This window comes from Heptranchias perlo, chromosome 7, assembly GCF_035084215.1.
Source record: "Heptranchias perlo isolate sHepPer1 chromosome 7, sHepPer1.hap1, whole genome shotgun sequence".
Lineage (NCBI taxonomy): Eukaryota > Metazoa > Chordata > Chondrichthyes > Hexanchiformes > Hexanchidae > Heptranchias > Heptranchias perlo.
Window position 1 is genome coordinate 97,066,551 of NC_090331.1, and position 27,987 is coordinate 97,094,537.

Below are 27,987 nucleotides of genomic sequence, written 5' to 3' on the forward strand. Positions count from 1 at the left end.
ATTAAAGTCAATGGGAATCGGGGAAAACTCTCCAGTGGCTGGAGTCATACCTAGCACAAAGGAAGATGGTAGCGGTTGTTGGAGGCCAATCATCTCAGCCCCAGGACATCACTGCAGGAGTTCCTCAGGGCAGTGTCCTAGGCCCAACCATCTTCAGCTGCTTCATCAATGAAATTCCCTCCATCATAACGTCAGAAGTGGGGATGTTTGCTGATGATTGCACAGTGTTCAGTTCCATTTGCAACCCCTCAGATAATGAAGCAGTCCCTGCCCACATGCAGCAAGACCTGGACAACATCCAGTCTTGGGCTGATAAGTGGCAAGTAACATTCGCACCACACAATTCACCAGGCAATGACCATCTCCAACAAGAGAGAGTCTAACCACCTCCCCTTGACATTCAACGGCATTACCATCGCCGAATCCCCCACCATCAACATCCTGGGGGTCACCATTGACCAGAAACTTAACTGGACCAGCCACATAAATACTGTAGTTTACAAGAGCAGGTCAGAGGCTGGATATTCAGTGGCGAGTGACTCGCCTCCTGACTCCCCAAAGCCTTTCCACCATCTACAAGGCTCAAGTCAGGAGTGTGATGGAATACTCTCCACTTGCCTGGATGACTGCAGCTCCAACAACACTCAAGAAGCTCAACACCATCCAGGACAAAGCAGCCCACTTGATTGGCACCCCATCCACCACCCGAAACATTCACTCCCTTCACCACCGGCGCACTGTGGCTGCAGTGTGTACCATCCACAGGATGCACTGCAGCAACTCACCAAGGCTTCTTCGACAGCACCTCCCAAACTCGTGACCTCTATCACCTGGAAGGACAAGGGCAGCAGGCACATGGGAACAACACCACCTGCACGTTCCCCTCCAAGTCACACACCATCCCAACTTGGAAATATATCGCCGTTCCTTCATCGTCGGTGGATCAAAATCCTGGAACTCCCTTCCTAACAGCACTGTGGGAGAACCTTCAACACACGGACTGCAGCGGTTCAAGAAGGCGGCTCACCACCACCTTCTCAAGGGCAATTAGGTATGCAGAATGCCCGCTGCGCTGCTTGGAGACGTGAAGCATGGAAGCAAAATTAAGTGCCCGCAATTGAATTGTGGTGACTCAAACCGACTCGCTAAAATTATTTCCGGGTTTCCCACACAACTATTTACCCGCTGAGTTCCCACCTCCATGCTAAAATCATGGCCAAAAGCAAGGAAGTTATGCTAAATCTTTATGAAACACTGGTTAGATCCCAGCTGGAGCATTGTGTCCAATTCTGGGCACCGCACTTTAGGAAAGATGTCAAGACTTTCAAGAAAGTGAAGAAGAGATTCACTGGAATGGTACCAGGGATGAGGGACTTTAGTTACGTGGAGAGACTGGAGAAGCTGGGGAGTTTTTTTTGGGCAAAATCATTGGAGAGGTTAAAAAACAGACAGGTAAAACAACCAGTAGGTTAAAATGAAGCAAAGAAACTTATGAAATAGGATAATGGAAGTGATTGAATGAAAGGAGGATTCTAAAGACATTGAGTTTTATCAAAAACAGCTTTTAATTTTTTTCGCCACTGCGCTCAGCTGAGGAGTGTGGGATGGAAGTGCAGCCAGGTTCTTTTTTTCTTTTTTCCCCCCCTTTTATAAGTGGGGTGGGGGGTGTTTTATGTGCAGCAAATCAATAAAACCAAGGTAAGTGACAAATAATAATTTTATTCTATCGATCCAGGATGCACTGCAGTCCCTGCGGTGCCTGCCGGTCGCGGGAACCCTCAAGTGTGCTGGGATTATTCCCCTTAGAGCAGAGGAGGTTAAGGGGAGATTACATAGAGCTGTTCAAAATCATGAAGGGTTTTGATAGAGTAAATAAGGAGAAACTGTTTCCAGTGGCGGACGGGTCGGTAACCAGAGGACACAGATTGAAGGTGATCGGCAAAAGAACCAGAGGAGAGATGATCTGGAATTCACTGCCTGAACGGGCGGGGGAAGCAGATTCAATAGTAACTTTCAAAAGGGAATTGGATAAATACTTGAAAGGGAAACAATCACAGGGTCATGGGGAAAGAGCGGGCGAGTGGGACCGATTGGATGGCTCTTTCAAAGAGCCAGCACAGGCACGATGGGCCGAGCGGCCTCCTCCTGTGCTGTGATTCCACACTTGGCCAATCGAGGCAGACAATGCACCGACTGAGCATGTGCAGAGCCGCGGGGCAGGCCGGGAGTTGTAGTCCGGGCCGGGCCCGCGGGGCAGGCCGGGAGTTGTAGTCCGGGCCGGGCCCGCGGGGCAGGCCGGGAGTTGTAGTCCGGGCCGGGCCCGCGGGGCAGGCCGGGAGTTGTAGTCCGGGCCGGGCCCGCGGGGCAGGCCGGGAGGAGGGCGGGTCCCAGGGTGCCTCGCGCGGTCTCCAGGCAGCGGCGGGCGATGGCGCAGAGCTGCAAGATCGGGCCGTCCGTCCTCAACAGCGACCTGGCCCGGCTCGGGGCCGAGTGCAGCCGCATGCTGGACTGCGGGGCCGACTACCTGCACCTGGATGTGATGGACGGGTAAGGAGGGGCCTTGTGTCCGGGCCGCCGCTGTCGGAGGCTCCAGGGCCCGGGTGGGGATTTCCGGCTGGAGCCGGTGACCCCCTGAGGAGAGAGCCCGGGACCCCCCTATTCTGGGGGGGCGGTGAGGGCCCGGGACCCCCCCTGTTTTGGGGGGGCGGTGAGGGCCCGGGACCCCCCCTGTTTTGGGGGGGCGGTGAGGGCCCGGGACCCCCCCTGTTTTGGGGGGGCGGTGAGGGCCCGGGACCCCCCCTGTTTTGGGGGGGCGGTGAGGGCCCGGGACCCCCCCTGTTTTGGGGGGGCGGTGAGGGCCCGGGACCCCCCCCCTATTTTGGGGGGGCGGTGAGGGCCCGGGACCCCCCCTATTTTGGGGGGGCGGTGAGGGCCCGGGACCCCCCCTGTTCTGGGGGGGCGGTGAGGGCCCGGGACCCCCCCCCTATTTTGGGGGGGCGGTGAGGGCCCGGGACCCCCCCTATTTTGGGGGGGCGGTGAGGGCCCGGGACCCCCCCTATTTTGGGGGGGCGGTGAGGGCCCGGGACCCCCCTATTTTGGGGGGGCGGTGAGGGCCCGGGACCCCCCTATTTTGGGGGGGCGGTGAGGGCCCGGGACCCCCCCTGTTTTGGGGGGGCGGTGAGGGCCCGGGACCCCCCCTGTTTTGGGGGGGCGGTGAGGGCCCGGGACCCCCCCTGTTTTGGGGGGGCGGTGAGGGCCCGGGACCCCCCCTGTTTTGGGGGGGCGGTGAGGGCCCGGGACCCCCCCTATTTTGGGGGGGCGGTGAGGGTCCGGGACCCCCCCTATTTTGGGGGGGCGGTGAGGGTCCGGGACCCCCCCTATTTTGGGGGGGGGGCGGTGAGGGTCCGGGACCCCCCCTATTTTGGGGGGGCGGTGAGGGTCCGGGACCCCCCCTATTTTGGGGGGGCGGTGAGGGCCCAGACCCCCCCTGTTTTGGGGGGGCGGTGAGGGTCCAGGACCCCCTATTTTACCCACTATTAATTTAAGCGTAAGGAAGCATATTTACAACTTAAGGACAACAAATGAAATGAGGAAGTTTTTTATTGAAGGGCAGGTTAGTGTGTGGAATAGATTACAAGTGTGGAACTAGAAACCTTAATGGATTTCATCGAACTAGACAGATTGTTGTCAGTCACTGAGATTGAGGATTATACTGTGGATCGGTGGGCTGATGGTCATTTCCTGTCTGAAACTGTTATTATGATGTAGGACTAGTGGGTCTGTGGTTGCTGGGTTTATTATGTCACCCTTTTTGACTATGGGCACCAAGTTAGCCTGTTTGCAATCTACCCGAACCTCCCCAGCGTCCTCTGACTCCCTCATAATCACCATCAATACCTCTCAAATCTCACCCCTTCTCAGGGTCTTCTGAGTCCTGAGGAATTTAAGCCTGTCTGCTTCCCATCTCATTTATTTTATCATTGATTTTACCTGGGCTCTCACCATTTAGGAAGAGCATGTTACTTCATTGAATACTTGGAAGAATTATTCATTGTCACCTCTCCTCTGACTGCCACCTGTTATAGTAAAGGATTTCTTACTGTTCTGTTCTGCATTTGTAGTTATGCTTTTTCCCAGGTTGCCCTGACCACCTTTTCACTACAAATCTGCATATTCCCATATTCATCCCAGTGCCAATCTCTTCCCCTTTCTTCCTGTGGGAAATTTAAAGATTGTTTTTCCTCTGTTTACTGTGTACATCCATTTGGGATCATGTTTAGTCTACATTTGGGAACAATGGGCATGTGTTTCTCAGTGCTCAGCATGTGTCTTTAAAAATGTTCCACTTGGCCAGGGCTGAAATCAATGCACCAGATTTTTGCTGATCAAACTGTAGCTTTATTAGTTCTGTATGTACAAAATCCTAGTAAATAGCCAACAGTAAATCTTATCTGCAGATTGTAGCATTATCTCCCAGCAAACTTGCAGTAATGAGATTATAGTTAGCGACGTTGTACATTAACTTTGTGGAGCTGATTGCAGCAACCAGATATTCACAAATATTGTGACCAGGAACCTGGCTGAACACTGAAACGATCCAGTAACGACAGCCCCTTTGGGCAGTGCGGAAAATCCCGTTTAAGCCAATATGCTTTTATATTGTCCAATTAGATTTGTGGGTGATGCACTCAGCTTGTCATTAGAAATCAGTCCCACCAGTACTGTACCCCAGTATTATTAACAGACCTGTACCCACCAGTACTGTACCCCAGTATTATACAGTGACAGACCTGTGCCCACCAGTACTGTACCCCAGTATTATACAGTGACAGACCTGTACCCACCAGTACTGTACCCCAGTGTTATACAGTGACAGACCTGTGCCCACCAGTACTGTACCCCAGTGTTATACAGTGACAGACCTGTGCCCACCAGTACTGTACCCCAGTGTTATACAGTGACAGACCTGTGCCCACCAGTACTGTATCCCAGTGTTATACAGTGACAGACCTGTGCCCACCAGTACTGTACCCCAGTGTTATACAGTGACAGACCTGTACCCACCAGTACTGTACCCCAGTGTTATACAGTGACAGACCTGTGCCCACCAGTACTGTACCCCAGTGTTATACAGTGACAGACCTGTGCCCACCAGTACTGTACCCCAGTGTTATACAGTGACAGACCTGTACCCACCAGTACTGTACCCCAGTGTTATACAGTGACAGACCTGTACCCACCAGTACTGTATCCCAGTGTTATACAGTGACAGACCTGTACCCACCAGTACTGTACCCCAGTGTTATACAGTGACAGACCTGTGCCCACCAATACTGTACTCAGTGTTTGTGCCATGCGTAGTCAACAATTCCATTATTGTTGTATCTTGCGACTACCAGGATGGTAGAAGGGGCCTAGATGGTCCTTAGTCTTTTTTAGTTTAGGTATTCCTGTGTTACTATACTTGCATAAGCTGTATAATTAACAACTATTTATAAAATAATGCCTGAACATATTGGTGCCATTTTTCTTTATATCCTCTTCTCATTCCTTTGGGAGCTGGCATATTCTGAGTCCTGCCCCACATGTATCAGCACCCCTCCAGTACCTTGCCTGAATGGCCATTCTTCTGGTGTGAGTCTGGACAGGGTGTGTCGGCAGGGACGTTGGACCGTGAAGTACAGTACAGTACAGTGCAGTGGAGCCCAACCCTCTCTGATATATGATTTTCATCAGAAGTTGCTACGTGACAGTCAGGTATGAGAACTTTTGCTGATTTGATTGCCCCCAGTCTAGGGCTGTGAAGCCTAGGTGTAGCACCCTAATCGCAGGCCCAGCTGTGATCACCATACATGGTACATGGAGAACTGAACCTATTTTTACCCACTGGACCATAGAGAAAGCTGTCTTCTTTTGAAGTGGGATAACTGGGTTTGAAGTGACGATGCTTCGAAATCTGATAGATTCTGAGTGAATGTGTGAATTAATGAAAATATGAACCTGTTCTGTCACTGTTTAACACTGGGGTACAGTACTGTCACTGTATAACACTGGGGTACAGTACTGTCACTATATAACACTGGGGTACAGTACTGTCACTGTATAACACTGGGGTACAGTACTGTCACTGTATAACACTGGGGTACAGTACTGTCACTGTATAACACTGGGGTACAGTACTGTCACTGTATAACACTGGGGTACAGTACTGTCACTGTATAACACTGGGGTACAGTACTGTCACTGTATAACACTGGGGTACAGTACTGTCACTGTATAACACTGGGGTACAGTACTGTCACTGTATAACACTGGGGTACAGTACTGTCACTGTATAACACTGGGGTACAGTACTGTCACTGTATAACACTGGGGTACAGTACTGTCACTGTATAACACTGGGGTACAGTACTGTCACTGTATAACACTGGGGTACAGTACTGTCACTGTATAACACTGGGGTACAGTACTGTCACTGTATAACACTGGGGTACAGTACTGTCACTGTATAACACTGGGGTACAGTACTGTCACTGTATAACACTGGGGTACAGTACTGTCACTGTATAACACTGGGGTACAGTACTGTCACTGTATAACACTGGGGTACAGTACTGTCACTGTATAACACTGGGGTACAGTACTGTCACTGTATAACACTGGGGTACAGTACTGTCACTGTATAACACTGGGGTACAGTACTGTCACTGTATAACACTGGGGTACAGTACTGTCACTGTATAACACTGGGGTACAGTACTGTCACTAACACTGGGGTACAGTACTGTCACTAACACTGGGGTACAGTACTGTCACTAACACGGGTACAGTACTGTCACTAACACGGGAACAGTACTGTCACTAACACGGGAACAGTACTGTCACTAACACGGGTACAGTACTGTCACTAACACGGGTACAGTACTGTCACTAACACGGGTACAGTACTGTCACTAACACTGGGGTACAGTACTGTCACTAACACTGGGGTACAGTACTGTCACTAACACTGGGGTACAGTACTGTCACTAACACTGGGGTACAGTACTGTCACTAACACTGGGGTACAGTACTGTCACTAACACTGGGGTACAGTACTGTCACTAACACTGGGGTACAGTACTGTCACTAACACTGGGGTACAGTACTGTCACTAACACTGGGGTACAGTACTGTCACTAACACTGGGGTACAGTACTGTCACTAACACTGGGGTACAGTACTGTCACTAACACTGGGGTACAGTACTGTCACTAACACTGGGGTACAGTACTGTCACTAACACTGGGGTACAGTACTGTCACTAACACTGGGGTACAGTACTGTCACTAACACTGGGGTACAGTACTGTCACTAACACTGGGGTACAGTACTGTCACTAACACTGGGGTACAGTACTGTCACTAACACTGGGGTACAGTACTGTCACTAACACTGGGGTACAGTACTGTCACTAACACTGGGGTACAGTACTGTCACTAACACTGGGGTACAGTACTGTCACTAACACTGGGGTACAGTACTGGTACTAACACTGGGGTACAGTACTGGTGGGTACATGTCTGTCACTGTATAACACTGGGGTACAGGTCTGTCACTGTATAACACTGGGGTACAGGTCTGTCACTGTATAACACTGGGGTACAGGTCTGTCACTGTATAACACTGGGGTACAGGTCTGTCACTGTATAACACTGGGGTACAGGTCTGTCACTGTATAACACTGGGGTACAGGTCTGTCACTGTATAACACTGGGGTACAGGTCTGTCACTGTATAACACTGGGGTACAGGTCTGTCACTGTATAACACTGGGGTACAGGTCTGTCACTGTATAACACTGGGGTACAGGTCTGTCACTGTATAACACTGGGGTACAGGTCTGTCACTGTATAACACTGGGGTACAGGTCTGTCACTGTATAACACTGGGGTACAGGTCTGTCACTGTATAACACTGGGGTACAGGTCTGTCACTGTATAACACTGGGGTACAGGTCTGTCACTGTATAACACTGGGGTACAGGTCTGTCACTGTATAACACTGGGGTACAGGTCTGTCACTGTATAACACTGGGGTACAGGTCTGTCACTGTATAACACTGGGGTACAGGTCTGTCACTGTATAACACTGGGGTACAGGTCTGTCACTGTATAACACTGGGGTACAGGTCTGTCACTGTATAACACTGGGGTACAGGTCTGTCACTGTATAACACTGGGGTACAGGTCTGTCACTGTATAACACTGGGGTACAGTACTGTCACTGTATAACACTGGGGTACAGTACTGTCACTGTATAACACTGGGGTACAGTACTGTCACTGTATAACACTGGGGTACAGTACTGTCACTGTATAACACTGGGGTACAGGTCTGTCACTGTATAACACTGGGGTACAGGTCTGTCACTGTATAACACTGGGGTACAGTACTGTCACTGTATAACACTGGGGTACAGTACTGCATTATAGAAATGTCTCGATTCAAAGTTTGCTTTCAAGAACACGTGTCCTCCTCTCTCCTCCAGACATTTTGTGCCCAATATCACCTTTGGTCATCCTGTGGTAGAATGTCTTCGTAAGGAACTGGGACAAGAGCCTTTCTTTGGTAAGACTTTCAACTGCTGTACCTCTACCTGCAGCTGGCTCTCTCTGATGGTTGTCTCAGCAATGTAGCCGGGAGGGTAAATTTAAAAAAAATTCTTGAAATATTGGCACAAAGCAAAGCCTGGCTTTGCATTGCTTTCCCAGTTGGTTGCTACCAACTGATAATACAGTCCCCACCACTTAAAACATCCACGTTTAAAACGGGCAGCCACTGACATCGGCCCAAAAGTGAAAACCATTAACTATTTGCATTAACGTCAATTTCAAAAGTTGCCGATTCTAGCGTCTTTAGTGCTGCGTTTATTTCTGGCAGAACGAGCTGGAGGCCAGTGTTTTATTGGAGAGTAAGCCGGTGATTGATGTCAGCACTGCAGATTCTGTGGCCAGGAGGCGGTGGATTTTAACTCTCTCGAAGGGATTCTTTTTACCTGTCACTGACCTGCCCTCACCCGTGCACACTCGCTCCCGGCTCGGGGCAGAAACACATTGTTTACAACGCATCTCCTTGGAAACACTATCAAGAAGGCACCACATTCAGAGATTCTATCGGCTGAGATAAATACTGTCCCCCCAGCGAGGGGGGGATAAATACTGTTGCCCCCCCAGCGAGCACTGCTACTGACCTGTTTTTTGCAGAGTCACAGTTCCTCCGATATGCACTCAGTATGAGCTCTGTAAACCATTCATGTGTCTCCTCCCCTTTGTGCTGAAAGGTTACAGCAGGTCATTTGAAATTGTGGCTTGGCTCTTGGTTTGAAAACGGTGGTGTTTTTTTAAATTTGTTAGAATTTGTCTTGAGGAGTCTTATGATAAATTTTATAAATGAAGATAAACCTTAAGATGGTATTGTCTCTCACTTATTAATTTTAGCAGCAAGTGCGAGTGATATTATTGGTGCTCATGGCTGGGCAGGCAGGCAGGACAGGACTGCTAGGCAGGACAAGGGAGGTGGTAGTTACACAGAGACGCAATCATTAACCAAGGGTGCCTCACTCTGATGATTTCCCTGTATGATCCCGCTCTCCAGTGCCCTTGTTTTAAGTAACTTGTGATGAGTGAGGCCTGTGAAATAATGTCACACCAGCCAGGCTGTGCAGGCCACAGGTAATGGGATGTTGTGACTTCCTCCACACCACCACTGTACACCGTACATGCAGTGTTGGTGTGTGTGTGCCTGTGCAGCTGTGTGGAATCCGGAATACCCATTGTGTTGAGCGAGTTTAACCTACCAAACTGCCACTCTATCTGTCCACTGTCCAATGGGCCCATGAGCTTGCAATGCTGCCAGAATGGCTCCATTTATAGCTGCTGTTTTTGCCACTGATGCACTCTTCGTTGTTTGAGGGCAGACGACCGTATCCATTAATTTTGTGCTGATATTTGCAGTGCAGTTTTCCCCCTGGTATCAGTTCCTTATCTTCTCGAGGCTGAAACCAAAGCCAGGGTGTGGATTTGGAATACTCCAAATAAGCTGACTTTCTTTGAAAATACTTGGCTTCCAAGCGTGCTGCTCTGGTATGGGTGAGCACTGTTGTAAGGGCTTTAACTGTCTCATTTGAGCAAAGTATTGTTTGGCCTATTGAAACTCGACCCTCTGGTATTGTGCTCAGCACAGCGTCCAACTGCATTTTAAATCCCTATTTTGATTCCATCAGCCGGTAGATTATTGCAAACATTTATCACCCTTTGAGTAACTCTGTCATACAGTGCATGCTCTGACTTCAACAGTATATAAATGAATTGTAAACCTGACCTGGATATTTCTGAACAGCTGAAACTTGTTACAGCCGCTTATCCTTGATGTTGTGTAAAAACTGTGGTATCAAATTTGATCATAAAAATTCTAATTAACCCCAAGATATTTTGGAAAGATGAAGGGGCCCTCTACACAGTGTTATACTGAGGGGTGAAGGGGCCCTCGACACAGTGTGAAACTGAGAGGTGAAGGGGCCCTCTACACAGTGTTATACTGAGAGGTGAAGGGGCCCTCTACACAGTGTTATACTGAGAGGTGAAGGGGCCCTCTACACAGTGTTATACTGAGGGGTGAAGGGGCCCTCGACACAGTGTGAAACTGAGAGGTGAAGGGGCCCTCTACACAGTGTTACACTGAGAGGTGAAGGGGCCCTCGACACAGTGTTACACTGAGAGGTGAAGGGGCCCTCGACACAGTGTTATACTGAGAGGTGAAGGGGCCCTCTACACAGTGTTATACTGAGAGGTGAAGGGGCCCTCCACACAGTGTTATACTGAGAGGTGAAGGGGCCCTCTACACAGTGTTATACTGAGAGGTGAAGGGGCCCTCGACACAGTGTTACACTGAGAGGTGAAGGGGCCCTCTACACAGTGTTACACTGAGAGGTGAAGGGGCCCTCTACACAGTGTTACACTGAGAGGTGAAGGGGCCCTCTACACAGTGTTACACTGAGAGGTGAAGGGGCCCTCTACACAGTGTGAAACTGAGAGGTGAAGGGGCCCTCTACACAGTGTTATACTGAGAGGTGAAGGGGCCCTCTACACAGTGTTACACTGAGAGGTGAAGGGGCCCTCTACACAGTGTTACACTGAGAGGTGAAGGGGCCCTCTACACAGTGTTATACTGAGAGGTGAAGGGGCCCTCTACACAGTGTTACACTGAGAGGTGAAGGGGCCCTCTACACAGTGTTATACTGAGAGGTGAAGGGGCCCTCTACACAGTGTTATACTGAGAGGTGAAGGGGCCCTCGACACAGTGTTACACTGAGAGGTGAAGGGGCCCTCGACACAGTGTTACACTGAGAGGTGAAGGGGCCCTCTACACAGTGTTACACTGAGAGGTGAAGGGGCCCTCTACACAGTGTTATACTGAGAGGTGAAGGGGCCCTCTACACAGTGTTATACTGAGAGGTGAAGGGGCCCTCTACACAGTGTTATACTGAGAGGTGAAGGGGCCCTCTACACAGTGTTATACTGAGAGGTGAAGGGGCCCTCGACACAGTGTTACACCGGGAGGTGAAGGGACCCTCTACACAGTGTTACACTGAGAGGTGAAGGGGCCCTCGACACAGTGTTACACCGGGAGGTGAAGGGACCCTCGACACAGTGTTATACTGAGAGGTGAAGGGGCCCTCTACACAGTGTTATACTGAGAGGTGAAGGGGCCCTCGACACAGTGTTACACTGAGAGGTGAAGGGGCCCTCGACACAGTGTTATACTGAGAGGTGAAGGGGCCCTCTACACAGTGTTACACTGAGAGGTGAAGGGGCCCTCTACACAGTGTTATACTGAGAGGTGAAGGGGCCCTCTACACAGTGTTATACTGAGAGGTGAAGGGGCCCTCTACACAGTGTTATACTGAGAGGTGAAGGGGCCCTCTACACAGTGTTATACTGAGAGGTGAAGGGGCCCTCGACACAGTGTTATACTGAGAGGTGAAGGGGCCCTCGACACAGTGTTATACTGAGAGGTGAAGGGGCCCTCTACACAGTGTTACACTGAGAGGTGAAGGGGCCCTCTACACAGTGTTATACTGAGAGGTGAAGGGGCCCTCTACACAGTGTTACACTGAGAGGTGAAGGGGCCCTCTACACAGTGTTACACTGAGAGGTGAAGGGGCCCTCGACACAGTGTTACACTGAGAGGTGAAGGGGCCCTCTACACAGTGTTACACTGAGAGGTGAAGGGGCCCTCTACACAGTGTTACACTGAGAGGTGAAGGGGCCCTCTACACAGTGTTACACTGAGAGGTGAAGGGGCCCTCTACACAGTGTTACACTGAGAGGTGAAGGGGCCCTCGACACAGTGTTATACTGAGGGGTGAAGGGGCCCTCTCCACAGTGTTATACTGAGAGGTGAAGGGGCCCTCTACACAGTGTTATACTGAGAGGTGAAGGGGCCCTCGACACAGTGTTATACTGTGAGGTGAAGGGGCCCTCTACACAGTGTTACACTGAGAGGTGAAGGGGCCCTCTACACAGTGTTATACTGTGAGGTGAAGGGGCCCTCTACACAGTGTTACACTGAGAGGTGAAGGGGCCCTCTACACAGTGTTATACTGAGAGGTGAAGGGGCCCTCTACACAGTGTTATACTGAGAGGTGAAGGGGCCCTCGACACAGTGTTATACTGAGAGGTGAAGGGGCCCTCGACACAGTGTTACACTGAGAGGTGAAGGGGCCCTCTACACAGTGTTATACTGAGAGGTGAAGGGGCCCTCTACGCAGTGTTACACTGAGAGGTGAAGGGGCCCTCTACACAGTGTTATACTGAGAGGTGAAGGGGCCCTCGACACAGTGTTACACTGAGAGGTGAAGGGGCCCTCTACGCAGTGTTACACTGAGAGGTGAAGGGGCCCTCGACACAGTGTTATACTGAGAGGTGAAGGGGCCCTCGACACAGTGTTACACTGAGAGGTGAAGGGGCCCTCGACACAGTGTTATACTGAGAGGTGAAGGGGCCCTCGACACAGTGTTATACTGAGAGGTGAAGGGGCCCTCGACACAGTGTTACACTGAGAGGTGAAGGGGCCCTCTACGCAGTGTTACACTGAGAGGTGAAGGGGCCCTCGACACAGTGTTATACTGAGAGGTGAAGGGGCCCTCGACACAGTGTTATACTGAGAGGTGAAGGGGCCCTCTACACAGTGTTATACTGAGAGGTGAAGGGGCCCTCTACACAGTGTTATACTGAGAGGTGAAGGGGCCCTCGACACAGTGTTATACTGAGAGGTGAAGGGGCCCTCGACACAGTGTTACACTGAGAGGTGAAGGGGCCCTCGACACAGTGTTATACTGAGAGGTGAAGGGGCCCTCGACACAGTGTTATACTGAGAGGTGAAGGGGCCCTCGACACAGTGTTATACTGAGAGGTGAAGGGGCCCTCTACACAGTGTTATACTGAGAGGTGAAGGGGCCCTCGACACAGTGTTACACTGAGAGGTGAAGGGGCCCTCTACACAGTGTTACACTGAGAGGTGAAGGGGCCCTCTACACAGTGTTACACTGAGAGGTGAAGGGGCCCTCTACACAGTGTTACACTGAGAGGTGAAGGGGCCCTCGACACAGTGTTACACTGAGAGGTGAAGGGGCCCTCTACACAGTGTTACACTGAGAGGTGAAGGGGCCCTCTACACAGTGTTACACTGAGAGGTGAAGGGGCCCTCTACACAGTGTTACACTGAGAGGTGAAGGGGCCCTCTACACAGTGTTACACTGAGAGGTGAAGGGGCCCTCTACACAGTGTTACACTGAGAGGTGAAGGGGCCCTCTACACAGTGTTACACTGAGAGGTGAAGGGGCCCTCTACACAGTGTTACACTGAGAGGTGAAGGGGCCCTCGACACAGTGTTATACTGAGAGGTGAAGGGACCCTCGACACAGTGTTATACTGAGAGGTGAAGGGGCCCTCTACACAGTGTTACACTGAGAGGTGAAGGGGCCCTCTACACAGTGTTATACTGAGAGGTGAAGGGACCCTCGACACAGTGTTATACTGAGAGGTGAAGGGGCCCTCTACACAGTGTTACACTGAGAGGTGAAGGGGCCCTCTACACAGTGTTATACTGAGAGGTGAAGGGGCCCTCTACACAGTGTTATACTGAGAGGTGAAGGGGCCCTCGACACAGTGTTATACTGAGAGGTGAAGGGGCCCCCGACACAGTGTTATACTGAGAGGTGAAGGGGCCCTCGACACAGTGTTATACTGAGAGGTGAAGGGGCCCTCGACACAGTGTTATACTGAGAGGTGAAGGGGCCCTCTACACAGTGTTATACTGAGGGGTGAAGGGGCCCTCTACACAGTGTTATACTGAGAGGTGAAGGGGCCCTCGACACAGTGTTATACTGAGAGGTGAAGGGGCCCTCTACACAGTGTTATACTGAGAGGTGAAGGGGCCCTCGACACAGTGTTATACTGAGAGGTGAAGGGGCCCTCTACACAGTGTTATACTGAGAGGTGAAGGGGCCCTCTACACAGTGTTATACTGAGAGGTGAAGGGGCCCTCTACACAGTGTTACACTGAGAGGTGAAGGGGCCCTCTACACAGTGTTATACTGAGAGGTGAAGGGGCCCTCTACACAGTGTTACACTGAGAGGTGAAGGGGCCCTCTACACAGTGTTATACTGAGAGGTGAAGGGGCCCTCGACACAGTGTTATACTGAGAGGTGAAGGGACCCTCGACACAGTGTTATACTGAGAGGTGAAGGGGCCCTCGACACAGTGTTATACTGAGAGGTGAAGGGGCCCTCTACACAGTGTTATACTGAGAGGTGAAGGGACCCTCGACACAGTGTTATACTGAGAGGTGAAGGGGCCCTCGACACAGTGTTATACTGAGAGGTGAAGGGGCCCTCGACACAGTGTTATACTGAGAGGTGAAGGGGCCCTCGACACAGTGTTATACTGAGAGGTGAAGGGGCCCTCTACACAGTGTTATACTGAGGGGTGAAGGGGCCCTCTACACAGTGTTATACTGAGAGGTGAAGGGGCCCTCGACACAGTGTTATACTGAGAGGTGAAGGGGCCCTCGACACAGTGTTATACTGAGAGGTGAAGGGGCCCTCTACACAGTGTTATACTGAGAGGTGAAGGGGCCCTCTACACAGTGTTATACTGAGAGGTGAAGGGGCCCTCTACACAGTGTTATACTGAGAGGTGAAGGGGCCCTCGACACAGTGTTATACTGAGAGGTGAAGGGGCCCTCTACACAGTGTTATACTGAGAGGTGAAGGGGCCCTCTACACAGTGTTATACTGAGAGGTGAAGGGGCCCTCTACACAGTGTTACACTGAGAGGTGAAGGGGCCCTCTACACAGTGTTATACTGAGAGGTGAAGGGGCCCTCGACACAGTGTTACACTGAGAGGTGAAGGGGCCCTCTACACAGTGTTATACTGAGAGGTGAAGGGGCCCTCTACACAGTGTTACACTGAGAGGTGAAGGGGCCCTCTACACAGTGTTACACTGAGAGGTGAAGGGGCCCTCTACACAGTGTTACACTGAGAGGTGAAGGGGCCCTCTACACAGTGTTACACTGAGAGGTGAAGGGGCCCTCGACACAGTGTTATACTGTGAGGTGAAGGGGCCCTCTACACAGTGTTATACTGAGAGGTGAAGGGGCCCTCTACACAGTGTTATACTGAGAGGTGAAGGGGCCCTCGACACAGTGTTATACTGTGAGGTGAAGGGGCCCTCTACACAGTGTTATACTGAGAGGTGAAGGGGCCCTCGACACAGTGTTATACTGAGAGGTGAAGGGGCCCTCTACACAGTGTTATACTGAGAGGTGAAGGGGCCCTCTACACAGTGTTATACTGAGAGGTGAAGGGGCCCTCTACACAGTGTTATACTGAGAGGTGAAGGGGCCCTCTACACAGTGTTATACTGAGAGGTGAAGGGGCCCTCTACACAGTGTTACACTGAGAGGTGAAGGGGCCCTCACCACAGTGTTATACTGAGAGGTGAAGGGGCCCTCTACACAGTGTTATACTGAGAGGTGAAGGGGCCCTCGACACAGTGTTATACTGAGAGGTGAAGGGGCCCTCGACACAGTGTTATACTGAGAGGTGAAGGGGCCCTCGACACAGTGTTATACTGAGAGGTGAAGGGGCCCTCGACACAGTGTTATACTGAGAGGTGAAGGGGCCCTCTACACAGTGTTATACTGAGAGGTGAAGGGGCCCTCTACACAGTGTTACACTGAGAGGTGAAGGGGCCCTCTACACAGTGTTATACTGAGAGGTGAAGGGGCCCTCTACACAGTGTTATACTGAGGGGTGAAGGGGCCCTCTACACAGTGTTATACTGAGGGGTGAAGGGGCCCTCGACACAGTGTTACACCGGGAGGTGAAGGGACCCTCTACACAGTGTTATACTGAGAGGTGAAGGGGCCCTCTACACAGTGTTATACTGAGAGGTGAAGGGGCCCTCTACACAGTGTTATACTGAGAGGTGAAGGGGCCCTCGACACAGTGTTACACTGAGAGGTGAAGGGGCCCTCTACACAGTGTTACACCGGGAGGTGAAGGGACCCTCTACACAGTGTTACACTGAGAGGTGAAGGGTCCCTCGACACAGTGTTATACTGAGAGGTGAAGGGGCCCTCTGCACAGTGTTACACTGAGAGGTGAAGGGGCCCTCTCCACAGTGTTATACTGAGAGGTGAAGGGGCCCTCTACACAGTGTTATACTGAGAGGTGAAGGGGCCCTCGACACAGTGTTACACTGAGAGGTGAAGGGGCCCTCTACACAGTGTTATACTGAGAGGTGAAGGGGCCCTCTACACAGTGTTACACTGAGAGGTGAAGGGGCCCTCTACACAGTGTTACACTGAGAGGTGAAGGGGCCCTCTGCACAGTGTTATACTGAGAGGTGAAGGGGCCCTCGACACAGTGTTATACTGAGAGGTGAAGGGGCCCTCTACACAGTGTTACACTGAGAGGTGAAGGGGCCCTCTACACAGTGTTATACTGAGAGGTGAAGGGGCCCTCTACACAGTGTTATACTGAGAGGTGAAGGGGCCCTCGACACAGTGTTACACTGAGAGGTGAAGGGGCCCTCTACGCAGTGTTACACTGAGAGGTGAAGGGGCCCTCTACACAGTGTTATACTGAGAGGTGAAGGGGCCCTCTACACAGTGTTACACTGAGAGGTGAAGGGGCCCTCTACACAGTGTTATACTGAGAGGTGAAGGGGCCCTCTACACAGTGTTATACTGAGAGGTGAAGGGGCCCTCTACACAGTGTTATACTGAGAGGTGAAGGGGCCCTCGACACAGTGTTATACTGAGAGGTGAAGGGGCCCTCGACACAGTGTTACACTGAGAGGTGAAGGGGCCCTCTGCACAGTGTTATACTGAGAGGTGAAGGGGCCCTCTACACAGTGTTACACTGAGAGGTGAAGGGGCCCTCTACACAGTGTTACACTGAGAGGTGAAGGGGCCCTCTACACAGTGTTACACTGAGAGGTGAAGGGGCCCTCTACACAGTGTTATACTGAGAGGTGAAGGGGCCCTCTACACAGTGTTACACTGAGAGGTGAAGGGGCCCTCTACACAGTGTTATACTGAGAGGTGAAGGGGCCCTCGACACAGTCTTACACTGAGAGGTGAAGGGGCCCTCGACACAGTCTTACACTGAGAGGTGAAGGGGCCCTCGACACAGTGTTACACTGAGAGGTGAAGGGGCCCTCGACACAGTGTTATACTGAGAGGTGAAGGGGCCCTCGACACAGTGTTATACTGAGAGGTGAAGGGGCCCTCGACACAGTGTTACACTGAGAGGTGAAGGGGCCCTCTACGCAGTGTTACACTGAGAGGTGAAGGGGCCCTCGACACAGTGTTATACTGAGAGGTGAAGGGGCCCTCTACACAGTGTTATACTGAGAGGTGAAGGGGCCCTCGACACAGTGTTACACTGAGAGGTGAAGGGGCCCTCTACACAGTGTTATACTGAGAGGTGAAGGGGCCCTCGACACAGTGTTATACTGAGAGGTGAAGGGGCCCTCGACACAGTGTTATACTGAGAGGTGAAGGGGCCCTCTACACAGTGTTATACTGAGAGGTGAAGGGGCCCTCGACACAGTGTTATACTGAGAGGTGAAGGGGCCCTCTACACAGTCTTACACTGAGAGGTGAAGGGGCCCTCGACACAGTGTTACACTGAGAGGTGAAGGGGCCCTCTACACAGTGTTATACTGAGAGGTGAAGGGGCCCTCTACACAGTGTTATACTGAGAGGTGAAGGGGCCCTCGACACAGTGTTACACTGAGAGGTGAAGGGGCCCTCTACACAGTGTTACACTGAGAGGTGAAGGGGCCCTCTACACAGTGTTACACTGAGAGGTGAAGGGGCCCTCTACACAGTGTTACACTGAGAGGTGAAGGGGCCCTCGACACAGTGTGAAACTGAGAGGTGAAGGGGCCCTCTACACAGTGTTACACTGAGAGGTGAAGGGGCCCTCTACACAGTGTTATACTGAGGGGTGAAGGGGCCCTCTACACAGTGTTACACTGAGAGGTGAAGGGGCCCTCTACACAGTGTTACACTGAGAGGTGAAGGGGCCCTCTACACAGTGTTATACTGAGAGGTGAAGGGACCCTCGACACAGTGTTATACTGAGAGGTGAAGGGGCCCTCTACACAGTGTTATACTGAGAGGTGAAGGGGCCCTCTACACAGTGTTATACTGAGAGGTGAAGGGGCCCTCGACACAGTGTTATACTGAGAGGTGAAGGGGCCCCCGACACAGTGTTATACTGAGAGGTGAAGGGGCCCTCGACACAGTGTTATACTGAGAGGTGAAGGGGCCCTCGACACAGTGTTATACTGAGAGGTGAAGGGGCCCTCTACACAGTGTTATACTGAGAGGTGAAGGGGCCCTCTACACAGTGTTACACTGAGGGGTGAAGGGGCCCTCTACACAGTGTTACACTGAGAGGTGAAGGGGCCCTCTACACAGTGTTATACTGAGGGGTGAAGGGGCCCTCTACACAGTGTTACACTGAGAGGTGAAGGGGCCCTCTACACAGTGTTACACTGAGAGGTGAAGGGGCCCTCTACACAGTGTTATACTGAGAGGTGAAGGGGCCCTCTACACAGTGTTATACTGAGAGGTGAAGGGGCCCTCGACACAGTGTTATACTGAGAGGTGAAGGGGCCCTCGACACAGTGTTATACTGAGAGGTGAAGGGGCCCTCTACACAGTGTTATACTGAGAGGTGAAGGGGCCCTCTACACAGTGTTATACTGAGAGGTGAAGGGGCCCTCGACACAGTGTTATACTGAGAGGTGAAGGGGCCCTCTGCACAGTGTTATACTGAGAGGTGAAGGGGCCCTCTACACAGTGTTACACTGAGAGGTGAAGGGGCCCTCTACACAGTGTTATACTGAGAGGTGAAGGGGCCCTCTACACAGTGTTACACTGAGAGGTGAAGGGGCCCTCTACACAGTGTTATACTGAGAGGTGAAGGGACCCTCGACACAGTGTTATACTGAGAGGTGAAGGGGCCCTCGACACAGTGTTATACTGAGAGGTGAAGGGGCCCTCGACACAGTGTTATACTGAGAGGTGAAGGGGCCCTCGACACAGTGTTATACTGAGAGGTGAAGGGGCCCTCTACACAGTGTTATACTGAGGGGTGAAGGGGCCCTCTACACAGTGTTATACTGAGAGGTGAAGGGGCCCTCTACACAGTGTTATACTGAGAGGTGAAGGGGCCCTCTACACAGTGTTATACTGAGAGGTGAAGGGGCCCTCGACACAGTGTTATACTGAGAGGTGAAGGGGCCCTCTACACAGTGTTATACTGAGAGGTGAAGGGGCCCTCTACACAGTGTTATACTGAGAGGTGAAGGGGCCCTCTACACAGTGTTACACTGAGAGGTGAAGGGGCCCTCTACACAGTGTTATACTGAGAGGTGAAGGGGCCCTCGACACAGTGTTACACTGAGAGGTGAAGGGGCCCTCTACACAGTGTTATACTGAGAGGTGAAGGGGCCCTCTACACAGTGTTACACTGAGAGGTGAAGGGGCCCTCTACACAGTGTTACACTGAGAGGTGAAGGGGCCCTCTACACAGTGTTACACTGAGAGGTGAAGGGGCCCTCTACACAGTGTTACACTGAGAGGTGAAGGGGCCCTCGACACAGTGTTATACTGTGAGGTGAAGGGGCCCTCTACACAGTGTTATACTGAGAGGTGAAGGGGCCCTCTACACAGTGTTATACTGAGAGGTGAAGGGGCCCTCGACACAGTGTTATACTGTGAGGTGAAGGGGCCCTCTACACAGTGTTATACTGAGAGGTGAAGGGGCCCTCGACACAGTGTTATACTGAGAGGTGAAGGGGCCCTCTACACAGTGTTATACTGAGAGGTGAAGGGGCCCTCTACACAGTGTTATACTGAGAGGTGAAGGGGCCCTCTACACAGTGTTATACTGAGAGGTGAAGGGGCCCTCTACACAGTGTTATACTGAGAGGTGAAGGGGCCCTCTACACAGTGTTACACTGAGAGGTGAAGGGGCCCTCACCACAGTGTTATACTGAGAGGTGAAGGGGCCCTCTACACAGTGTTATACTGAGAGGTGAAGGGGCCCTCGACACAGTGTTATACTGAGAGGTGAAGGGGCCCTCGACACAGTGTTATACTGAGAGGTGAAGGGGCCCTCGACACAGTGTTATACTGAGAGGTGAAGGGGCCCTCGACACAGTGTTATACTGAGAGGTGAAGGGGCCCTCTACACAGTGTTATACTGAGAGGTGAAGGGGCCCTCTACACAGTGTTACACTGAGAGGTGAAGGGGCCCTCTACACAGTGTTATACTGAGAGGTGAAGGGGCCCTCTACACAGTGTTATACTGAGGGGTGAAGGGGCCCTCTACACAGTGTTATACTGAGGGGTGAAGGGGCCCTCGACACAGTGTTACACCGGGAGGTGAAGGGACCCTCTACACAGTGTTATACTGAGAGGTGAAGGGGCCCTCTACACAGTGTTATACTGAGAGGTGAAGGGGCCCTCTACACAGTGTTATACTGAGAGGTGAAGGGGCCCTCGACACAGTGTTACACTGAGAGGTGAAGGGGCCCTCTACACAGTGTTACACCGGGAGGTGAAGGGACCCTCTACACAGTGTTACACTGAGAGGTGAAGGGTCCCTCGACACAGTGTTATACTGAGAGGTGAAGGGGCCCTCTACACAGTGTTACACTGAGAGGTGAAGGGACCCTCGACACAGTGTTATACTGAGGGGTGAAGGGGCCCTCGACACAGTGTTATACTGAGAGGTGAAGGGGCCCTCTGCACAGTGTTACACTGAGAGGTGAAGGGGCCCTCTCCACAGTGTTATACTGAGAGGTGAAGGGGCCCTCTACACAGTGTTATACTGAGAGGTGAAGGGGCCCTCTACACAGTGTTACACTGAGAGGTGAAGGGGCCCTCTACACAGTGTTACACTGAGAGGTGAAGGGGCCCTCTGCACAGTGTTATACTGAGAGGTGAAGGGGCCCTCGACACAGTGTTATACTGAGAGGTGAAGGGGCCCTCTACACAGTGTTACACTGAGAGGTGAAGGGGCCCTCTACACAGTGTTATACTGAGAGGTGAAGGGGCCCTCTACACAGTGTTATACTGAGAGGTGAAGGGGCCCTCGACACAGTGTTACACTGAGAGGTGAAGGGGCCCTCTGCACAGTGTTATACTGAGAGGTGAAGGGGCCCTCTACACAGTGTTACACTGAGAGGTGAAGGGGCCCTCTACACAGTGTTACACTGAGAGGTGAAGGGGCCCTCTACACAGTGTTACACTGAGAGGTGAAGGGGCCCTCTACACAGTGTTACACTGAGAGGTGAAGGGGCCCTCTACACAGTGTTACACTGAGAGGTGAAGGGGCCCTCGACACAGTGTTATACTGAGAGGTGAAGGGGCCCTCTACACAGTGTTATACTGAGAGGTGAAGGGGCCCTCTACAGAGTGTTATACTGAGAGGTGAAGGGGCCCTCGACACAGTCTTACACTGAGAGGTGAAGGGGCCCTCGACACAGTCTTACACTGAGAGGTGAAGGGGCCCTCTACACAGTGTTATACTGAGAGGTGAAGGGGCCCTCGACACAGTGTTACACTGAGAGGTGAAGGGGCCCTCTGCACAGTGTTATACTGAGAGGTGAAGGGGCCCTCTGCACAGTGTTATACTGAGAGGTGAAGGGGCCCTCGACACAGTGTTATACTGAGAGGTGAAGGGGCCCTCTGCACAGTGTTATACTGAGAGGCAATGTGCACACTTCAGAATTGGGGTTTAATATTTTCAATTGGCAGCCATCTCAGCCCCATGCTCAGGAATTCCCTCCCAGTCTCTATCTCCCTCACCTCCTTAAAACCCATCTCTTTGATCGAGCCTTTGATTACCTTTCCTGATATCTTCTCCTCTGTGTTGACATCCATTTTTGTCTGATTCTGCCTCTGTGAAGCGATTCCAGTTGTTTTTCTACATTAAACGCTGTGCTTGTTGTAAAGTGCAGGTCTTGCTCAGCATCTGTAAAACAGTTGTTATCTTCATTTGCAGGACCCTCGGTTTGCCACTGTAGTGAGATTTGTAAATCTAACTGTTAAAAGCAATTGGTAGATAGGAATGATTAAAAACTGTTCACTGCCTCCTGCGGGTTGTTTATTATACAGATCTGCACATGATGGTTTCAAAGCCAGAGCAGTGGGTGAAGCCGATGGCAGCGGCCGGTGCCAGTCAGTACACATTCCACCTGGAGGCTACAAACAACCCAGGGCCACTCATCAAAGATATACGAGAACATCATATGAAGGTAAGTGTAAAGGGATTCTTACTTTGAGAGAATTATGTGGTAAAGTATAAATAGCTTCAGTGCTGTGCTGGGATTTCAATAAATGGGAATGGTCAGTGTGCAAAACTAACTGCTAAGTTCCCTTACACTGTACAAAAGCAGCTGTCAATACTACCCTTCCAAATTTGGGTTGTGTCTGGAGAGAGCATTTTAAGCTGAGCAACACTGGGGTACAGTACTGGTGGGTACAGGTCTGTCACTGTATAACACTGGAGTACAGTACTGGTGGGTACAGGTCTGTCTCTGTACAACACTGGGGTACAGTACTGGTGGGTACAGGTCAGTCACTTTATAACACAGGGATACAGTAGTGGTGGGTACAGTTCTGTCACTGTGTAACACTGGGGTACAGTACTGGTGGGTACAGGCCTGTCACTAACACTGGGATACAGTACTGGTGAGTACAGGTCAGTCACTGTAACACTGGGGTACAGTACTGGTGGGTACAGGCCTGTCACTAACACTGGGGTACAGTACTGGTGGGTACAGGCCTGTCACTGTAACACTGGGATACAGTACTGGTGGGTACAGGTCTGTCACTATAACACTGGGGTACAGTACTGGTGGGTACAGGTCTGTTACTGTATAACGGGTACAGTACTGGAGGGTACAGGTCTGTCACTGTATAAAGGGTACAGTACTGGCGGGTACAGGTCTGTCACTGCATAACGGGTACAGTACTGGTGGGTACAGGTCTGTCACTGCATAACGGGTACAGTACTGGTGGGTACAGGTCTGTCACTGCATAACGGGTACAGTACTGGTGGGTACAGGTCTGTCACTGTATAACACTGGGTACAGTACTGGTGGGTACAGGTCTGTCACTGTATAACACTGGGGTACAGTACTGGTGGGTACAAGTCTGTCACTGTATAACACTGGGGTACAGTACTGGTGGGTACAAGTCTGTCACTGTATAACACTGGGTACAGTACTGGTTGGTACAGGTCTGTCACTGTATAACACTGGGATACAGTACTGGTTGGTACAGGTCTGTCAGTGGTGTTGGGGGTGATGTGACTTGATGAATTAAAAGTATCGCACAATATTGAAGGTAATTGATAGGTGTTAATCACAGATAAGGCCATCTCTGATTAATTCCTTGTATCCCTCTCCATCCACATCCCCCTTTCCCCTCCTAACCCCACTTCCTCTGTGTCTGCCCCTGGATAAAACTCTTGCCCCAAGTCACTTACAATCTCACTTTCAAATTCCCAATAGTCTAGCTTCCATTCACCATGACATTTCTACAGCTATCGATCTGCTCAATCACGCCCTCACCTCCACCTTTGATACCCTTGTCCCCATTAAAACCATTACTCCCTCTCTCACCCTGGTCATTCCCCCTGGTACAGCCCTCCTCTCTGCTCCCTTAAGTCCAAGGGACACAGACTTGAACTTTTATGGCGGACGACTGGTTTAACCATTCATCGCCAGATCTGACTAGATCACATAAAGTACTATCCTCTGCCAAAACTGCTCTCTATTCCAGGATCATCCTGGAATGTAAAGATAACCCCCGGCTTCTCTTCACTACAAACCGTCTTCTTAAACCCCTCTCCCTGCCCTCTTCACCCTCACCTCCAACAAGTGTGAGGAGCTCGTGGACTTCTTTGTCGCTAAGATTGAGACCATCCATTCAGTTGCCTCTGCCACTTCCCTCCATTCCCCTAGCCCACGAAGCCTAACTTCCTCTACGGTTTCCCCCTGCCCTAGTCCTGAACTTACATCTTTCTCCAGTTTCTCTTCTATCTCCCCTCATGCCCTCTCCAAACTCATCTTGTCCACGAGACCCACTTCCTGCTCCCTCGACCCTATTCCCATCAAACTGCTGACCACCCAACTTCCCTTCCTGGCCCCATGTTAGCTGATATTGTTAACGGTTCCCTCTCCTCAGGTACTGTCCTGCTCCTCTTCAAATCTGCCGTCATCACCTCCCTCCTTAAAAAACCCACCCTTGACCCCTCTGTCCTTGCAAACTACTGCACCATCTCCAACCTTCCTTTCCTCTCCAAAGTCCTTGAACGTGTTTTAGCCTCTCAAATCCGCGCTCATCTTTCCCACAATTCCATGTTTGAATTCCTCCAATCAGGTTTCTGCCCCTGCCACAGTACTGAAATGTCCCTTATTAAAGTCACAAATGACATCCTATGTGACAGTGACCGTGGTAAACTGTCCCTCCTCATCCTTCTCCACCTGTCTGCAGCCTTTGACATGGTTGACCACACCATCCTCCTCCAACACCTCCTCTGTCGTCCAGTTGGGTGGGACTGCGCTCGCCTGGTTCCATTCTTATCGATCCAGTCATAACCAGAGAACCATCTGCAATGGCTTCTCTTCCCACTCCCGCACTGTCACCTCGAGTCCCCCAAGGATCCATCCTTGACCCCCTCCTATTTCTCATCTACAGGCTGCCCCTCGGCGACATCATCTGAAAACATGACGTCAGATTCTACATGTACGCTGACTACACTGAGCTCTACCTCACCACCGCCTCTCTCCCGACCGCTCCACTGTCTCTTGATTTGTCACACTGCATGTCATTATTCTTTACGTCCCAGGCTGGATAATGAGAGGGCATCTCGGCCAATCTGTTATCACTCACTGTCGCTTCCTAGCAAGAGTCACTGGGTGGTGGCAAGGAGTGAGAAACCTGGCTGATTCTTCCTCTCCCTAACTAAGGTTGCTTGAGCCCAATTGTGGAGCCCCAACTGCAGCCCATTGGTCCACCAGGGGAAGCTTTTGTTAAAAAGAAGTTCCAGCACACCTCGAATCAGTATTTTAAAGCAGCACTGCTTCACACAAGGCCTGAGCAATGAATGGCCTTTGAGACAAAAACTCAGGAGTCATTCAATAGGCCATTAGATACTCTGGGGGAAGGGAGAGGAGATCAAGTTTCTCTGGACCGATGGGCCCAATGGTCTTCGTCATTTGTACTTATCTTTGCTGATGGATGTTTTTCTGACTGGTGAGAAGTCTGCAGTGTGGTCCCCCCAGGGATCGGTATTAGAACCATTGCTTTTCTTGTTGTGTATAAATGACCTGGACTTGGGTATAGGGAGTACAATTTCAAAGTTTGCGGATGATGCAGAGAAGGTTAAGGGGAGACCTAACAGAGATATTCAAAATTATGAGGGGTTTTGTTGGAGCAAGTTGGGAGAAACCGTTTCCTCTGGCAAGTGGTCGGTAACCAGATGTCATAGATTTAAAATAATTTGGAAAAGAACTAGAGGGAAAATGAGGAGAAATTTTTTCACACAGAGGGATGTTAAGATCTGAATGGGCGGTGGAAGCAGATTCAATAAGAACTTACAAAAGGCAATTGGATAAATACTTGGACTAATTTGCAGGGTTATGGGGAAAAGACTGGGAGTGGGACTAAATTGGACAGCTCTTTCAAAGAGCCGGCACAGGCACGATGGGCCGAATGACCTCCTTCTGCGCTGTAAGATTCTGATATTATACCTCCTGCCATGTAAACATATGGCCACACTGTCAGTCATTATTTCCAGTGATGTTGGATGTTTTCTGTGCCTGTCCTCAAATACTAGAATCCTTTTGCTAGTGAAGTCAAACAGGACTCTATTCAGGTCAATCACCCGTCACTGCGATAAACAAGCAGCTCAGATTGAATGTTGCCCGTTTAACTTTTTTTATTATTCGTTCACGGGATGTGGGCGTCACTGGTGAGGCCGGCATTTATTGCCCATCCCTAATTGCCCTTGAGAAGGTGGTGGTGAGCCGCCTTCTTGAACCGCTGCAGTCCGTGTGGTGAAGGTTCTCCCACAGTGCTGTTAGGAAGGGAGTTCCAGGATTTTGACCCAGCGACGATGAAGGAACGGCGAGTTATTTCCAAGTCTGGATGGTGTGTGACTTGGAGGGGAACTTGCAGGTGGTGTTGTTCCCATGTGCCTGCTGCTCTTGTCCTTCACTGGTCTCTTGTCCTGCAGTTGCTCTCAGTAACCCCACCAAGCCCTGGTTGTTGTGCAGCGAACTCTGAACATTAAGACTTGTTTTTGTAGTTTCACTGCCAGTTCCTATAGAAATACACCTGGTTTGTGTATTTTCATCATCAGAATGACGCATAGGTATGAGGTATTGTGGCTTTAAACCTAAAACAAAGATGTAGAAAGAGAAATTGACGTTAATATCTGGGATGTCTGTGATGCAGTCGGTTAGATACTAGACTGGCCTTTCACTTCTGAGACCTGGAGCTAGATCTTGTTGGGATGAAAGTCTCTTGTAGTTGTAAAGATCCTATGTGAAATGAGTCTAGCAGTCTCAGTCCATTTTCTAGTGGACATGAGCCCACAACACTGCCTCTAATTTGGTACGATTATTTTGCACATAACCGTGCTGTACCTGACCTAGGAGTGACGGACATTGGCCCTGGACACTTTTCATTGGCTTGTATTAACTTTGTAAGAACATAAGAAATAGGAGCAGGAGTAGGCCGTACGGCCCCTCGAGCCTGCTCCACCATTCAATCGGATCATGGCTGATCTTCAACCTCAATTCCACTTTCCTGCCCGATCCCCATATCCCTTGATTCCCCTAGAGTCCAAGAATCTATCTCAGCCTTGAATATACTCAATGACTCAGCATTCACAGCCCTCTGGGATAGAGAATTCCAAAGATTCACAACCTTCTGAGTGAAGAAATTCCTCCTCATCGCAGTCTTCAGTGGCCGACCCCTTATCCTGAGACTATGCCCTCTAGTTCTAGACTCTCCAACCAGGGGAAACAACCTCTCAGCATCTACCCTGTCAAACCCCCTCAGAATCTTGTATGTTTCATAGAGTCATAGAGTTATACAGCACGGATAGAGGCCCTTCGGCCCATCGTGTCCGCGCCGGCCATCAGCCCTGTCTACTCTAATCCCATATTCCAGCATTTGGTCCGTAGCCTTGTATGCTATGGCATTTCAAGTGCTCATCCAAATGCTTCTTGAATGTTGTGAGGGTTCCTGCCTCCACAACCCTTTCAGGCAGTGAGTTCCAGACTCCAACCACCCTCTGGGTGAAAAAGTTCTTTCTCAAATCCCTCTAAACCTCCCGC

At 51.0% G+C, this 27,987-nt stretch overlaps 1 protein-coding gene across 2 annotated transcripts in view; it reads left to right on the plus strand.

Moving 5' to 3' along the window:
* The first annotated feature begins 2,361 nt into the window (after positions 1–2,361).
* The window catches only part of rpe (ribulose-5-phosphate-3-epimerase), a 31,955-nt gene continuing 6,329 nt past the window's right edge, over positions 2,362–27,987 (plus strand). Inside the window, exons 1-3 of one of the 2 annotated variants that reach the window (XM_067988147.1) lie at positions 2,362–2,547; positions 8,529–8,608; positions 22,751–22,890. In XM_067988147.1, coding sequence (XP_067844248.1) covers positions 2,426–2,547; positions 8,529–8,608; positions 22,751–22,890 — 342 coding nt within the window. In that variant the 5' untranslated portion in view covers positions 2,362–2,425. The remainder of the gene's footprint in view (positions 2,548–8,528; positions 8,609–22,750; positions 22,891–27,987) is intronic. The other variant, XM_067988146.1, reaches the window with a different exon arrangement.